The sequence below is a fragment of the Alosa alosa genome, chromosome 19 (assembly GCF_017589495.1).
Source record: "Alosa alosa isolate M-15738 ecotype Scorff River chromosome 19, AALO_Geno_1.1, whole genome shotgun sequence".
Lineage (NCBI taxonomy): Eukaryota > Metazoa > Chordata > Actinopteri > Clupeiformes > Clupeidae > Alosa > Alosa alosa.
Genome location: NC_063207.1, coordinates 6,416,623 through 6,432,190, shown reverse-complemented (window position 1 = coordinate 6,432,190; position 15,568 = coordinate 6,416,623). Strand labels below are relative to the sequence as shown.

The window sequence follows — 15,568 nt, the reverse complement described above, 5'->3', positions numbered from 1 at the left end:
CGCATGGTAACCCTGCTCTGCCCCCTGATCATGTGGGGCTACATTAGCATATTACCCCTGCTGTTTCTCAGATTGCTGTCATACACTCACGCCCACACACACAGAAACACACAAATGCACTCTCATAACATGCTGGGCTCTCTAGTAGGGACTAAGAGAAATTACTTACACACTCTCTCTCTCTCTCTCTCTCACACACACACACACACACACAGCTGGATCCAAGATGCACAAAGGTACACATCTGTGCACAGAAGACACAGGGAAACAACTATTGTATTTACTAATGCTGTCACGCAAACATGTTGAGGGAATTCATAAACAGAGTGGAAACAACAAGACCCATTAAAACACCTAAACACACCATCCAACAGACCAACACCAGCTGGGCCTTCACTGACTAGAAGAGATCACTAAAACCACCGTTTGGCCACGTTTAGCAAAACAAAGCAGCAGCACAGTAGACAGCCCAGTCTGGGTTCTGAGGAGAGAGGGGGACATTCAAACACACGCACACACACACACACACACACACACACACAGACACCGAAACAAACGCACACCGACACACACACACACACACCGACACACACACACATCGACACACACACCGATGAACACACACCAACGAACACACACACACTCTCCCTCTCTCCATCCATGTGTGTTAGTGGGGTGTAATTACTCTTCAATAAGTGAACCTATACTTAGGCCTTCTTCCTGCAGCGGAGAGGTGAATTATCCCTGCAGAGGACAGCCGGGTCAGTAAGGGCTAACAGCATGTCATTAGGAGATATCCCATGTGCCGTTAGGAGATATCAAACATGTCATTAAGATATAGCAGCGTGTTGTTAAGCAATATCTCAGGAGGAAAAATTTGCTGCGGACACAGATGTCCCTCCTGTCAAGGTGCTCATTCGCACGGCCAGTGTGCTGTCTCCACTGTCCATCACGATGAGTTATGAGCACACGCCTTCATACACTCTGAAAAGGAATGTGTTGTCCATATCTGGACACAGAGATGTGTTAAAAAGACAACGCAAGTTGTGTTGATTCAATGCAAATTGTGCTATTTTCAACACATTTTTGTGCAACAAATTTAAAAAGGAAACAACACAAACTTATGTGGTCCCTATCTGGACACAGAGATGTGTTAAAACAATGCAAGTTGCGTTGTTTTTCAACACATTCATTTTAAGAGTATACAAGCCTGCTCCATATTCACATGTGTGAAGGTAAAAACACAAGAAGAACCTACTGTATCTGGGCTAAAAGTCCTATTGTAAGACCGAATACAGCAAGAGCGATGGGGTTTTTTTTGGGGGCATGGTCTTCTCCAAAATTAACACTAATGCAAAGTAAATGCCATTGCATGTCTCCTGTTCATTTTAAACCTGTCTGGATCAGCACATCTGAAATCTCTTTTTGGCGATTGTGAGGTGCACAGCATGTTCTGGTTTTTTTCTCCGTGACGAAAGGAATTGACTGTACATAACCTTCTGATGGCTTCCTGGTAAGGTATGGTAAGGTAGATTTTACAGCACAATGGCTACTGAAAGCACTTCACACAGGTAAAGACAAAGCTAACATCAATAATAAGTGGACATCCATGGCCAATAATGACACTCTTGCTGTGAATATCATGGAAACTGGAGGGTCTCACCTGGCAGGCAGCATTGCAGTATCGAGCGATCTTACACCTGGAACATCTCAAGAGGCTTTCGGCCCTGAGGAGACAAAAAAAGGAGTCACAACACACATACACACACACACACACACACACAGTGGTTACAGATTCCTCATGTGCTATTAAGCAGCATCCACATTCCACAAACATACAGTAACCTGTAGCAGGGGTCAGTGAAGTTCATCCGTGTCCATGAGGTATCTTACTGCTAACTGCAGATTACGTTATTACTGGTAGATTACGTTATCACATGGATTTCCGAAGGAAACATTACGAAGAGACACAGACAGAGACCGAGGTCACTGAGGTCAAAGTTTATTTTATTAAGGAAAAAAGCTGAGTTTGCGTGTCTTCCGTCCCCCCATAATGACCAGTTTCCATCTTCACACCTGCAGCGTTGCAGTTCAAAGCCTACAGCCCAGCATGGTGATAATAATGACAGTAATCATGAGCTGGGCCTTCTGCCCAGAGAGAGATAGGGCCTATACGACCTGCCCTGGCGTGACAGACATTACACTACATTTAACATTTATTCATTTCAGCAGACGCTTTCATCCAAAGCGACTAACAAAATGAGGATTAACATACAAGCTTCACTTGCTCATTAACATACAAGCTTCACTTGCTCTACTTGAGAGCTCACCCTGTGATCTAACTGCATGCGGTGCGAGAGAGCATTAGCGATAGAACTCAATTAGAGCACTTTGTCCTCAGTTGGAATGTCCAGACTGGAGGCAACACGACGCAGTGCAGTGCAGTGCAGCACGATGCAGCATAACGTTCTAAAGCAGAACTTTTGTAGGACGCTCCGTTTCTATTTTCTTTCTGTCACTCATGTTGTTTTGCTATTTTAAATGAGAAATGTGATGCAATAGAACGGATTCAGTGTGGACAAAGAGCACTCAATACAAATGCAACAAATACTAGCCTACTATACAAGCACCATGACACTACCAGATAAGAGCTCTAGCAAAGACAGACAGCTTTGGTTCCCTACTGTAGAAAAGACAGATAGCGTTGGTTCCCTACTGTAGAAAAGACAGACAGATAGCTTTGGTTCCCTACTGTAGCAAAGACAGACAGATAGCTTTGGTTCCCTACTGTAGACAGACAGATAGCTTTGGTTCCCTACTGTAGCAAAGACAGACAGATAGCTTTGGTTCCCTACTGTAGAAAAGACAGACAGATAGCTTTGGTTCCCTACTGTAGAAAAGACAGATAGCTTTGGTTCCCTACTGTAGAAAAGACAGACAGATAGCTTTGGTTCCCTACTGTAGAAAAGACAGATAGCTTTGGTTCCCTACTGTAGAAAAGACAGACAGATAGCTTTGGTTCCCTACTGTAGAAAAGACAGATAGCTTTGGTTCCCTACTGTAGAAAAGACAGACCAATAGCTTTGGTTCCCTACTGTAGACAGACAGATAGCTTTGGTTCCCTACTGTAAAAAAGACAGAAAGTTGCCTGCTCTAGTGAAGACTGACGGGACACACTGACGGGTGTGTGTGTGTGTGTGTGTGTGTGTGTGTGTGTGTGTGTGTGTGTGTAATACTCTACAGCAGTGGTTCTCAATCTTTTTTCAGTGATGTACCCCCTGTGAAAAATGTTTTCAGCCAAGTACCCCATAACCAGCGCAAAGCATTTTTAGTTGAGAAAAAAAGACTTAAAACAGAGTACTGTGCCATCAGTGTCTAATTTATTAAACTTTGGAACTGATAAACACATACAAAATTCAAACATTTGAAAAAAAAAACTATTTTGAACATTCTACATTTTAATAATCCATGACTAGGATAATGAAATTGAATAGCCTACTGAAATATAAAATAAATTTTATGAACTTATATTTTCCTGAAATATTTATGAAATAATTGTTTTTAAAGTATTTTTGCATGGATTCTACTAAAATCTCACGTACCCCCTGAAGTGCCTTCACGTACCCCCAGGGGTACGCCTACCCCCATTTGAGAACCACTGCTCGACAGCATTGGTCCAGCTGCAGCATTGCCACAGTGAGTTCCTCCTCTCAGACACTTTACTGCTAAACATGAAGGGCATCACACCAGAGGTCTTTAGCACTCAGTCTCAAGGAGCTCAGAATAGACTTGAAAATCATGGCAATTACTGTTTGTAATTATTTTATCTTTTTGCAGCGATGCACTTTGAGATCGAATTTCACAATAAGTGATACACAAAACATTCTCTCATACACGCACACACACACACACACACACACACAGACAGACACACACACACACACACACCTCTGACGTAATGACATTTACAAATGAAGGAAGAAATATTTTCATATATAGAAGTCGAAGAGCAACGTCAGATAATCCGAGGGCACAGATGTGTTTCCTGTCATCCAGACAGGTGTGTGTGTGTGGCAGAGAAAGCAAACACTCGGGAGAGAAGAATTCTGACGGGGTGATGAGGTCACTCCACTAATGTGACCTGAGCATGACCAGACTGAAGTCACATAAACAGAGTGGTGGAGTGCACTGCTAACTCTCGTCCACCTGGTGGCGCTAGCATTCACCTATACACAAAGGGCGGAACTACTCCAGAGACTACTGTGTGTGTGTGTGTGTGTGTGTGTGTGTGTGTGTGTGTGTGTGTGTGTGTGTGTGTCTTGACACAGTTCTCTGAGACACTCTCACACAGCCCAAGAACAACCCAACGCCATCCGGCGCTATACGTGACAGAGAGCGATCGGCCAAATCCATCATGGTGTCAGCGGGGTATCTGATGGGGGCAGGGGTATTCAGAGGGCCCGTCCTCAACCACTGCCCCCGGGGGCAAGTAATGCTGATGGGTGGTAAGAACAAGAGACAGAACTCTGTAGTCACCAAAACACACATCTCAGAGAGGGAGGGAGAGAGAAGGGGGGGTACAGAGAGAGAGAGAGAGAGAGAGCAGGAGAGAGAGAGCAGGAGAGAGAAAAGTGATAGGGAGAGTGAAAGAAAAGATGGAAAGGGACCAAGCACAGCCTTTAGAGAGAAAGAAAGAAAGAAAGAAAGAAAGAAAGTAAGTGTGTTTAAGACCCATCTGTTGCCTAGAGATGATGACCAGGTCTAGCACAGGGACCCCAGTAAGTCTTTCACATAGGACATTATCTGATGAGAATATCTGCAGTAAGATAAAGCTCATAAGAGACTTTGTGCAGAAAAGCATGCACAGATGCATGCACAGTTTTTAAAAGCAACCTGAGGCCTGGCCGGGACCTCACAGGGGCTCACTCTCCGGCAGCCGTTTTGTTTCATGGGTGCATGAGGTCAGTCGCTGATATGGGATTTGTGTGATGAATATCATTAAAACTGCTCTAAAATACCAATTAGGTATCAAACTCCATTTCATTATTAAGAAAGTTCAAAATATGTTTAAAAAACAATCAGTTTAGGTTTAGCAAGTGTCCAAAGTGTATCCCACACCACACTAATCAACTCTACTTTAAATTCTGCCAATTGTAACTCATGATTGTCTAGCAGTCTAGTTTGGTGTCCATGCCTAGAAAACCAACCAATCGGCTCACTGCTTCAGGAGTGGGTTTTCAAGGCAAGGAGTTGGAATTAGGAGACACATTCACTGACAGGGACATGCAGTATCGAACCCGTGTCCACCGTTTTCTCAGGTGGCAAGGCTACTGTTGGTCCACCATGCCCACATAAAAGCAAGGTTGCAGTTTGTAATGGAAAAACTGTCATTAAGCCTAATAATAATAGTAATAACAACAATTTCAATAACAATAATAACAATATCAACTATTGGTATAACTATACGTTGGCACATATTGGTGTAACTCTCTCACAGAGCTGGCAGCTGCTTGTCCCACTCAACATTAAAAGGCTTGAGCATTTCCTTCTTGAGTCAAGATGATTTAGAGTTGAAATCCTCGTGTTGTTTTTGGCCTGTGCAATCACTGAACTCCCTCCAACACCCCATTCCTCCAACCCCTTCCCACATCCCCATCCACACACACGCACAGAGGCAGGATCATCTCTGTGGTCCAGACGGGCTGCCCTTCACTCACACACACTCACACACAGACACACACACACACACACACACACACACACACACACACACACACACACACACACACACACAGGGGCAGGATCATCTCTGTGGTCCAGACGGGCTGCCCTTCACTCTCTCTCTCTCACACACACGCACACACATACACACACACACACACACACACACACACACGGGCTGCCCCTCTTCACGCTAATGTCCGATTCTATTTCCAGAGGCCCAAAACATGATGAATAGCAACACACTAATGGCCGCAGTGCTGATATGAAAATCATACTCACATTCCTGCATGCTGTTGAAAGAAAAACATATGACCACAGCTATGCGGAGATGCATATCGCCAGGCTTTGAGGTGCAGCCTCTCTGGTCAGCCCCTCTCTGGACTTAGCTTATCTGCCTTAATGTGTTATCACAAGACCCCTAAAGCAAATCTGACACAACTCGCACAGCCAAACGCGCTGACGACGGAGAAATGTTTAAAGAGCGCAAGTATGAAGCAGGAAGGGATCATTAGGAAAGGAAAATACTGCGACGCTAAAAGATAAATAACTGTAATCAGAGTTTATTTGATGCAGTGCTGCAGACGGATGTGACAAGACTGCTGGCTTTGGCAAGCGTCTACTGTGTAAAGTATGTAGGTTATCAGACATCTCCGCAGGTCCATGAGCCCTAGGATTGCCAAGCCTAAAATAGGGAACCAAGATGACAAGAACCGTAGACAGCAATCAGCCATAGCTAAATATGATGGTGCATGCACACAGCACGACCCAGAGGTACGAGATTGTTTTAGGATAGCAGTTTTAAACACTCCAGATGGTGACCTCACCATATTACATCTGATTTATAAATACAACATCCTTGATAAAATACACATGATCAGATGTTATAATACAAGGCAAATTTACTCATTTATAAGCTTGAGGTCAAGGTTTATAAATTCAAAAGATCACTGGTTTAGTGATTACAAAATAGCTGGCCCCGCATCTCCTGTACACTGGCCCCGCCTCTCCTGTACACTGCCCCCACCTCTCTTGTGCACGGTTCCTGCCTCTTCTGTGCCCTAGCCCCACCTCTCCTGTATGGGACCTGATCATTAGCTGCTGGGGATGAGGCACTGTTGCTACTCCACCGAGTGCTCTGCGTGTAAACGTGTAAAAGTGCAGCAGAGTAAAAGATAACTGGAGCGGCATGAATAAATGGCGTGTGGTGGCAGCCTGATGAGATGAGAGCTCCAGTGTGCTGCTGATGTTTCAGAAAAAAAACTGTGCTGCTATTTACTTTCTTGGCCTCTCTAGACCAGGCCCATGCTCGCTCACTCGCTCGCTCGGTAATGGGAGAGCCAGGAGCTCGCTGGCAGAGTAGAGGCCATCACACTCCCCCCAGTCCAGGTCTGAGCACCCCACTCCGCTCCGCTCGTGAAAGCACCACTCCGCTCGGGACGACACACACATACATTTCACTAACTACTACTGGAAACTGGATAGCGGGGATAACTCAATGGCTTGCAGCAGAGCTGGAACACAGAGTTCTCTGTAGACTGCATTAGAGAGCGGGGTTCTTGGCAGCTGAAGGTTTGTGGGTTCAGCCTGTGAAACTATCACGATCTGTCGGACAGTGCGTCTTTCAGACAGAGCTGCTTTCATCACTCCTGAGTTTGTGTGTGTGTGACTGACTGACTGACTGTGTGTGAGTGTGTGAATGAGTGCATTTATTATAAGTATCCCTCATCAGCTGTAAAAACACTCTCGCTGATGATTTGGTGTTTTCATTAAGATTCGGCTAAATATGAAGTGAGTATGTGTGTGTGTGTGTGTGTGTGTGTGTGTGTGTGTGTGTGTGTGTGTGTGTGTGTGTGTGTGTGCGCCTACATGAACGATGAGTGTGTGTGTGCCTGCGTGAGTGAGAGAGAGTGTGTGTGACAGATATTGCCATACAGGACATAATTAAGCTAGATATTCAGCTAATGGGCATTTGAGCACCGAGCATCAACCCCAATCTCATCAGATAAGGGACCGGATTGCTATCAATGAATCCAAATTTACTTTGGCTCATAGAAAATGGCTCCCAGCTGTACAGGCTGCTAGATCGGCCCTGCGTAGTCAGGACTGTTTCAGGGAGCGTGATTAATAATGATTTTAATAAGAGGCCTGTGGAAAACGGTGGATGGGGATATGAATTAAATCAAAGAATAATACCCACCTCTAATCAACGGCACATTCCACTGCACTAGTGGGGAAAGTTACGTGTTTCAGTAAATGATGCTGATTAACATTAAACTCAAGCTCAGAATCAAGCTCAAGCTCAGAATTCAAATTTTTGCAGCTGAAATTGAAAATATATTTGATTCTACTTAAAGATGCATTCATGTTAAATTAAATTTACTCTTCCTTTCAGATTTCTATCTTTTAATATATTCAAGGTAAACAACTGCATTGTAATTATGCATATTCACAGAATATAGAGTCATGTCAAAAGGTCTTACACACAGAAGCTGCTTTCAGACTCAATTGGAAGACCGGAGGAAGACATTTGGAATTCCGAACTTAGCCGGCTGTTCTACTACTCCCCTCCTAGTATTTCCGACGGACATTATGTAAATGAGCTTGTGTCTGAACGAAGCAAAGAACATGCGGAGGTTCTGTTCATGTGCGTGTCCAACCACGTTGAACCTGTTAAACCACACAGAGATTCTGTTCATGGTTAGCATCATGTCTGAAGCACCCGAAGGGTCGGATCTCAGTTTGACAAAGCTCCACATGTACTGCAGGGCGGAGGTTGTGTCTGAAAGCAGCTATAGTTGCATACACACATGCATACACACACACACACACACACACACACACACAAGTAACCAGCAGACTTTTTCACTACGCTGACAAGTAGCCTAGCTGCGAGGCACCCCACCTGTTGTTATGGAAACTGCCTTCACTTCACAAGGTCTCTAAATGGAAGAATTACCTAATGTTTATTTAATCATGTCGCGTGAACACACACACACACACACACACACAGATCTCTTACCCTCAACTAGAAGACAACATTACTGGACACAAGATGTACACATGAAGTAAAAATACGCTTGGCCTTCTGTAACGTTAGATAGATGAAATAGGCTATATTCCACAAACAATCCCCCTAAAAAGACCTGACTGAAGTATTGATTTGTTCACTGTGTGGATGTGTTTTGGTTCGGTAAATAATTCAGCTGAATCTGTCCTTGAGGCTACAACAGCAGCGTATTCCATAAATAAACCCTGAAGTTCTTGTTTAGGGGAAAAACACACAGCGTTCACGGATCCTTCAGCTGGAACCTTCTGCACAACAGCTCAGGCAGACGTGCCGTTCGACAGTTGGTGGGTGTCCAGTCCAGTGTGCGCCGCACGGAGAGGTGGACAACAGGGTGTACAGGTCTCAGCATAGCCTGGGGGCACGTGTGCATTCTAATGCCCTACTGCCCTCTAACGGGGCTCAGCGACACCAACACACCTCTCTCCCGCTCTCCATGTCCAGTATGCCTCATGGAGATCAGATCTCTCTCTCTCTCTCTCTCTCTCTCTCTCCAGTCAACTCTGTGTATTCTCTCATTCATCAGTGGATTCAACACTGGAGTCAATGTGTGGATTTAACTGAAGTGGATGGATATGTGGATCCACTCTATAGACAGTCGAATCCATGACTGACAAGCAGCAATGGCTCCCTGGGGAAGATAAAAGAGGGGAGAGAGAGAGGGGAGACAGAGAGAGAGAGAGTAAAAAAGAGAAGGTGAGACAGAGAGAGAGAGAGAGAGAGAGATGAGGAGACACAGAGGGAGGGAGGGTGACGCACCGTTCAGATCAGCTCTGCCTTCAGCAGGCTTCCTCTCAGGGCCACCATGCAGCGTAAGGAAATGCTCCTCTTCAGCACATCTCTCTCCTCCTCCTGAACTCCCCCATCTCAGCACAGATCCCTCATCCTCCTGCACAGATCTCTTACTCTCCTGCACAGATCCCTCATCCTCCTGCACAGATCTCTCACTCTCCTGCACAGAGCTCTTACTCTCCTGCACAGATCTCTCACTCTCCTGCTCAGATCCCTCATCCTCCTGCACAGATCTCTCACTCTCCTGCACAGATCTCTCATCCTCCTGCACAGATCTCTCACTCTCCTGCCCCCCCTTTCTCCAGGACAGCTCTCATATTCTCTTTAAAGTGCACCTCCAACCCAGTGCTGCCAATCCAGCCAGCATCACTTGTCTGCGTCACCTGAGACGTCTTGTTTAAATTTGATGTATGAAATTTCCCTTCTCACAACGAGCAGAAAGAACCAATCACAGATCACTGTTGGTCAATATTACATCTGATCTGGGCGCCACTGGACTGCTCTCGCTGAATACATGATGGAGACGTGACTTGGAAACCAGTTAATACTGGAATAGATATCCAAACCATAGGCTATAATATCTTCCAGGTTTAGCAGACAACTGACAGTGAGGATTTGTAAAAACATAGCACAAAATAACGCAGAATTTCATGCCACACAGATTAGTATTAATGTGAATTTTCTCCTGTTTAAGACCTTACTGGTATAGCACTGGTATAGCACATCTGTGCTTCTGTCCTCTGTGAACAATCCTTCCTGCTAGACCACCTCACAAAGCCATCTATTCACTCATGTGTAAACACTGCCCCCCAGTGGCCTAAGAGAGACTAGCACTGCAGCAGCAGCAGCAGCATCGGCGGAATCCACCCAACCCAGGCAACCGAGCCAGCACTGAGGCTTTGGGCGTGGACACAGATATCCACTGAGTAACGAGCCTGTTATAATCTGACAAAATCACAAACCACTTGCCCATTTTAATGAGAACAGTCTGAGCCTACTTTCTGTCCTCTGCCCACACTGCCTTCTCCCACATCTCTTCAGTCTGTCCCCCTAAAAAGGGCCCAGGCCACCCATTAATGACACACACACACACAATCACTTACTCACTTCCAATGTGGTGATAGAAAGTGAACCTACAGACACACCAGAGGCAAAGCAGATAGGCAGAAGGCTCTTTGATTATATGTAAAAAATAAATAAAAAAAATAAAAAACACACTCAGAACGACAGACAGTCTAGGGCATTTGATTTGCACCAAAGATAGCCTGCCTAGCTGGTCTCAGGAAGAGTGTGGGTGAGATCCTGATGGACCAAAGACAGCCAGCCTCCCCAAGTCCGCATGTCCTGCGGATGTCAAGCGGTTGTACCGTATACCTGAACAACATAACCGGCTATTTGGAATTCCGAACTTAGCCGGCTCTTACACTACTCCCCTCCTAGTATTTCCAGCAGGCATGTAATGTATGCACGGATGTAACGGAGCTCATGTCTGAACGAAGCGAAGAACATGCGGAGACTCATGTGTGTGTTCCACGCGGAGATTCAGTTCATGCTCACACATATGACCGCATAATGTCTGCATGTAAGCATCATATCTGAATCACCTGAAGGGTCGGACCTCCGTTTGACAAAGTTCTGCATATACTACAGACGACGTGTCTGAAAGCAGCTAGTGTGTAGTGGATGAGATCTGGATGCAGTCAGTGGGTGTGGAGGAGCCTCCTCTCAGACAGAGCAGGATGGCTGGGCTCTTGGCCCCCGTGCTTGGTTGGTATTCCCCCTGTGCTCCTCCAGTGCTTCTCAGCAAGCTATAATTAGATAAACTGGAGAGAAATCAGCATCCCATATCAAATGGGAGTATTCTCTCATGTGTGCGTGCGTGCGTGCGTGCGTGCTTCTTGGCTGCTGAGCTCAGGGCTTATAAAGTAGCAGTTTGTTTTATGCACGGCTGTGTCTACTGGCAATTACCAACTCCCTCCTCCACTGGCAAGTGTCTGGGCTTTACTACTCTCCCTCTCTCTCTCACACACACACACACACACACACACACACACACACACACACACAGGCGGATCCACACACACACACACACACACACACAAACACACACACACACACACACAAAGAGGCTGACATAAAACTCACACACACACAGGCAGCCACACACACACACACACAGGCAGATACATGCATACACACACACACACACACACGCACGCGCACACACACAGGCAGATATACGCATATACACACACAGGACTGAGGCCTGATACAGGAGATTCGCTCTCCGGTTCCCTTACTCACAACTACAACAGCAGGTGTCAGAAAACATCTGGGTGAGTACACACACACACACATTTGGTGTTTAACCCTTTCACACACCCACACACAGATTTGCATGCATGCACAGATGTGTGGGCCACACTAGACATAGGCACACCTACACACACACACACATATACACCAGGGCTGGGATGGTATGGATTTTTTCTTACCACGGTTGAATAGCAAGAAATTAAAACCCGTCCCTTTTTTTGCGGTGATGACGGTGACAAGCTCAGACCCGCGGTAGGCGTCACGTGACCACGGTATTGCGGTAAAGCGGTAAATCTTGTACATATGAGACCGCAAGAGATGGTTGAATGAAAACAGACAGCAGAATAAAAGGTGCAATCATGAGTATGGTACACACACACACACACACACACACACACACACACGCACACACACACACACACAGGTGCCTACTGACTCTAACCACCCTGTGAGCCTAAGCAGCTGGTCCATTGCTCTTAATGTTCCTATCGGATACAGTAGAAGTCGGGGGTCAGAGGTCAAATGCCTGCACTAAGCAAGTCCTTCCTGTAGGAGCTATCACATTAGGCAGGGGTCACAGATTAAAGCAGTGAATGAAGCACATAAAACCTGGAGGATAGGGTGATGGGTTACGAGCCTTTAACGCTGGAAATGAGGAACTCACTCAAGCAAAACCAGCGAGAGAGAGAGAGAGAGAGAGAGAGAGAGAGAGAGAGAGAGAGAGAGAGAGAGAGAGAAAGGGGGGGTGAAATCTGACTAACCCAATGTGATATGGGCCCTTCATGTAGACTAAATCAATTCACCAGCACCATTGGCTGAATTAGTCACACAAACCTTCCTGTGCCACACACACACAAACCCATCAAGAAGGACCACTGTGCTCTGGCTCCCAGTCCCACTGGTTTATGTGTGTGTGTGTGTGTGTGTGTGTGTGTGTGTGTGTGTGTGTGTGTGTGTGTGTGTGTGTGTGGCCTCGGCTGCAATTTGAATTGGAAAGTGCATCTCTTCAGTCTACTGGACTTAAATGGGTGACAGACAGGAGATGGATGGAGGGCCCATATAATTTTGGGCCCATTTTCATTGATTTCTTTTTAAAATCAGCTTTCAGTTTGTGCACAAAGCCGTAGAGCCATTTCCACAGCGTGACCTTTCAATGCAGCGATAACCAAAAAAAAAATCATTCTCATCACATCCAGCGGGTTCAATTCTATTTGTCACGAGACAGCCAGAGAAAAGTGATTTGGAGAGGGAGGGACGGCTTTCTGTTGTGCCCGCTGATTAAATAATGAACACATACTGAAAGGGTTAAATCTTTGTGTGCCATACTTAATCCAATTTATCCAGATCGCTACCCACATCACAGATAAAAGCAATTTGGGTATGGAAATGTAGCCTACTCACAGTAGGGGACTTACATTTTCAGAGTAACTCGATCAGCATGTTGCTATGCTGAAAGAGGAACAAAGTTCATCAAAATAAACACACAAATGTGGAAATGCTGCATACACTTTAAGGCCCTGTCACACAAAGGCTAAATTCAGATGAAATATTCACACAAAAATCATGCAAGTAGTTAAATACAGTAGGTGTTCTTTTTAGTCTTTACACAACAAGGACGAAATTTGTTCAGTCTCGGTATGTAAAAACTATTGCAATGTATTTACCGTAAAACTTAAAATAATAGCCCGGGCTTAGATTTTCCAAAATCGCCGAACTGCACCGGCTTGTGTTTGAGACAGGGGTCTATACGAGACGGGCCTTTAATTCCTTTCACACAAAACTTTTCCTCTGCAAAGATGGGAAATATTATCAAATGAATTCTTTCAAACACGCTGAATGCCTATTCAAATTATTTTTACACTCCGCGAACTGATCACTGCAGTTGCGGACACGCTGTAGCCTGGGCCTAAGCCTGTTCCTGAGCTGATGCTGCAGATTCAGCAGATTAACACAAGAACTGGCTCAGTGCTGCTCCTCAGTTTTCAGAAGAAGCATGGACTCGTAAGTCTACCTTGATCAACTCCACATAAACATACACATATTACTCTGCAATATCCTCCATTTATACATGAGACAGTGTACATACGACGTAAGGGGTAATGCTCGACAAGGTGTCCATTATCAGAAATAAATGGACGACGCGGAGGCGTGAACCGTCCGACGCGAAGCCCTAAGTCCATTTATTTCTGATGATGGACGCATCGAAGTAACCTGGCAATAGCCAGATGAATTTCGCTCCGCCTAACTCCACTCATCCATCTGGAACCGATCCATTGAAGTGTTGCTTCAGAAGGCTGGGCCTAATCAAAAAATGCTTGCATGTGATTGAATAAGCCACTTGTCCGTCATCTATTGACGTGCTACTTCAACCACTCACATCGAAGCCAACCCGTGACGCTAATAACAGACTCACAGTCGCTTCTACGCTATGTCACATCTATGAAACTCCCGCCCTGTGTCCTGATTGAGAAATCGGAGAAATCACTCTCAATGGAAGAGGTCCCAGATGGATGTGAGTGAAGCTAGGCGGAGCTAAGCGGAACGACATTCATCTGGCTAGGGTCAGGTTAGCATCGAAGGGCATTATCCTGTTTATACCATGGTCACTTGGTCACGAAATAAATAAATATGAAATCAATTATTAATACTAAATGAGTTTTAGAGCTAAAATCGTTAGTTTTTTCAGCTGTTTATCGCATGGAATGTTGATAAGTCACATCTGAAGGGACTAACTCAGGCGTTGTCAAGCAACGTCATAATAATTTTATAGGTGTTAGTATATCACTTTTTAAACGACACCGTTTTCAACCTAGACCATGGTATAATACATGTACAAGACCAGTCAACTGGGTGGCAGTTATCTTGATTATATTCAGCATGATGTATCAGTATGACTACATCGGTTAAGATTTTCAAGAGTGAGGAGGGGCATTTTGGGGGATAGACAATTGAGTTATATATTCTGTTCTCATAAAGTTCTTTTCTTTGTTGTTTTTCCCACCTGGTTACAGTAACCATGTGCCATCACACTATTAGTTGTGTCATAAAAGATGCCAAGCAATGATGATGATGTCATAGAGGATCACTAAATGTGGGTCTGATTTTATGCTCACTCTTTTCTGAAGTATTGTAGAGGTTAGCAGGATTTTCGATTGCTGGTGCGTATGTGAGTATGAGACTTTGGGCTTTTCTCAACTGTTGCCGAGTGCAGCAGGAGAATTACCTTCCTGGGGAAGTGTACAAGGATGAAGGAGGGGAGATATGGGAAACCCTCCAAGAAAGAGAAAGCAGACTGAAAAAGGCCACCTTGGAAGAACTGAGACAAGAACTAGAAGCTCTGGGTGTAAAAGTATGTGAGGACAAGGGCCGCAAGAAATGCATGAGTGAGAAGAAGTTGAGAAGGGAGTATAGAAAACTTCTCATGAGAGAACTGAGGATCAATGATCTGGAAAAATCTAGAAAGGCCTTGCAGGTGAAGAAGAAAACTGTGATGGAGAAGGAGAAAGAGGAGCGGACTGACATGGTGGTGGAGGGAGAGGTGGAAGGCTCTGGCCAGGATGGGCCACAAGAGACGAAAGCAGAAATGGATAGAGAGAGAGAGAGGAGGAACTGGATGGAGAGAGAGAGAGGAGGAACTGGATGGAGAGAGAGAGGAGGAACTGGATGGAGAGA

The 15,568-nt window shown here is 45.2% G+C and overlaps 1 protein-coding gene across 1 annotated transcript in view; it reads right to left on the bottom strand.

Annotated features, from left to right (window-relative positions):
• The window catches only part of LOC125284363 (histone-lysine N-methyltransferase SMYD3-like), a 188,086-nt gene that overhangs the window by 157,408 nt on the left and 15,110 nt on the right, over positions 1 to 15,568 (bottom strand). Inside the window, exon 2 of the mRNA XM_048228280.1 lies at positions 1,664 to 1,727. Within this exon, the coding sequence (XP_048084237.1) occupies positions 1,664 to 1,727 (64 nt within the window). The remainder of the gene's footprint in view (positions 1 to 1,663; positions 1,728 to 15,568) is intronic.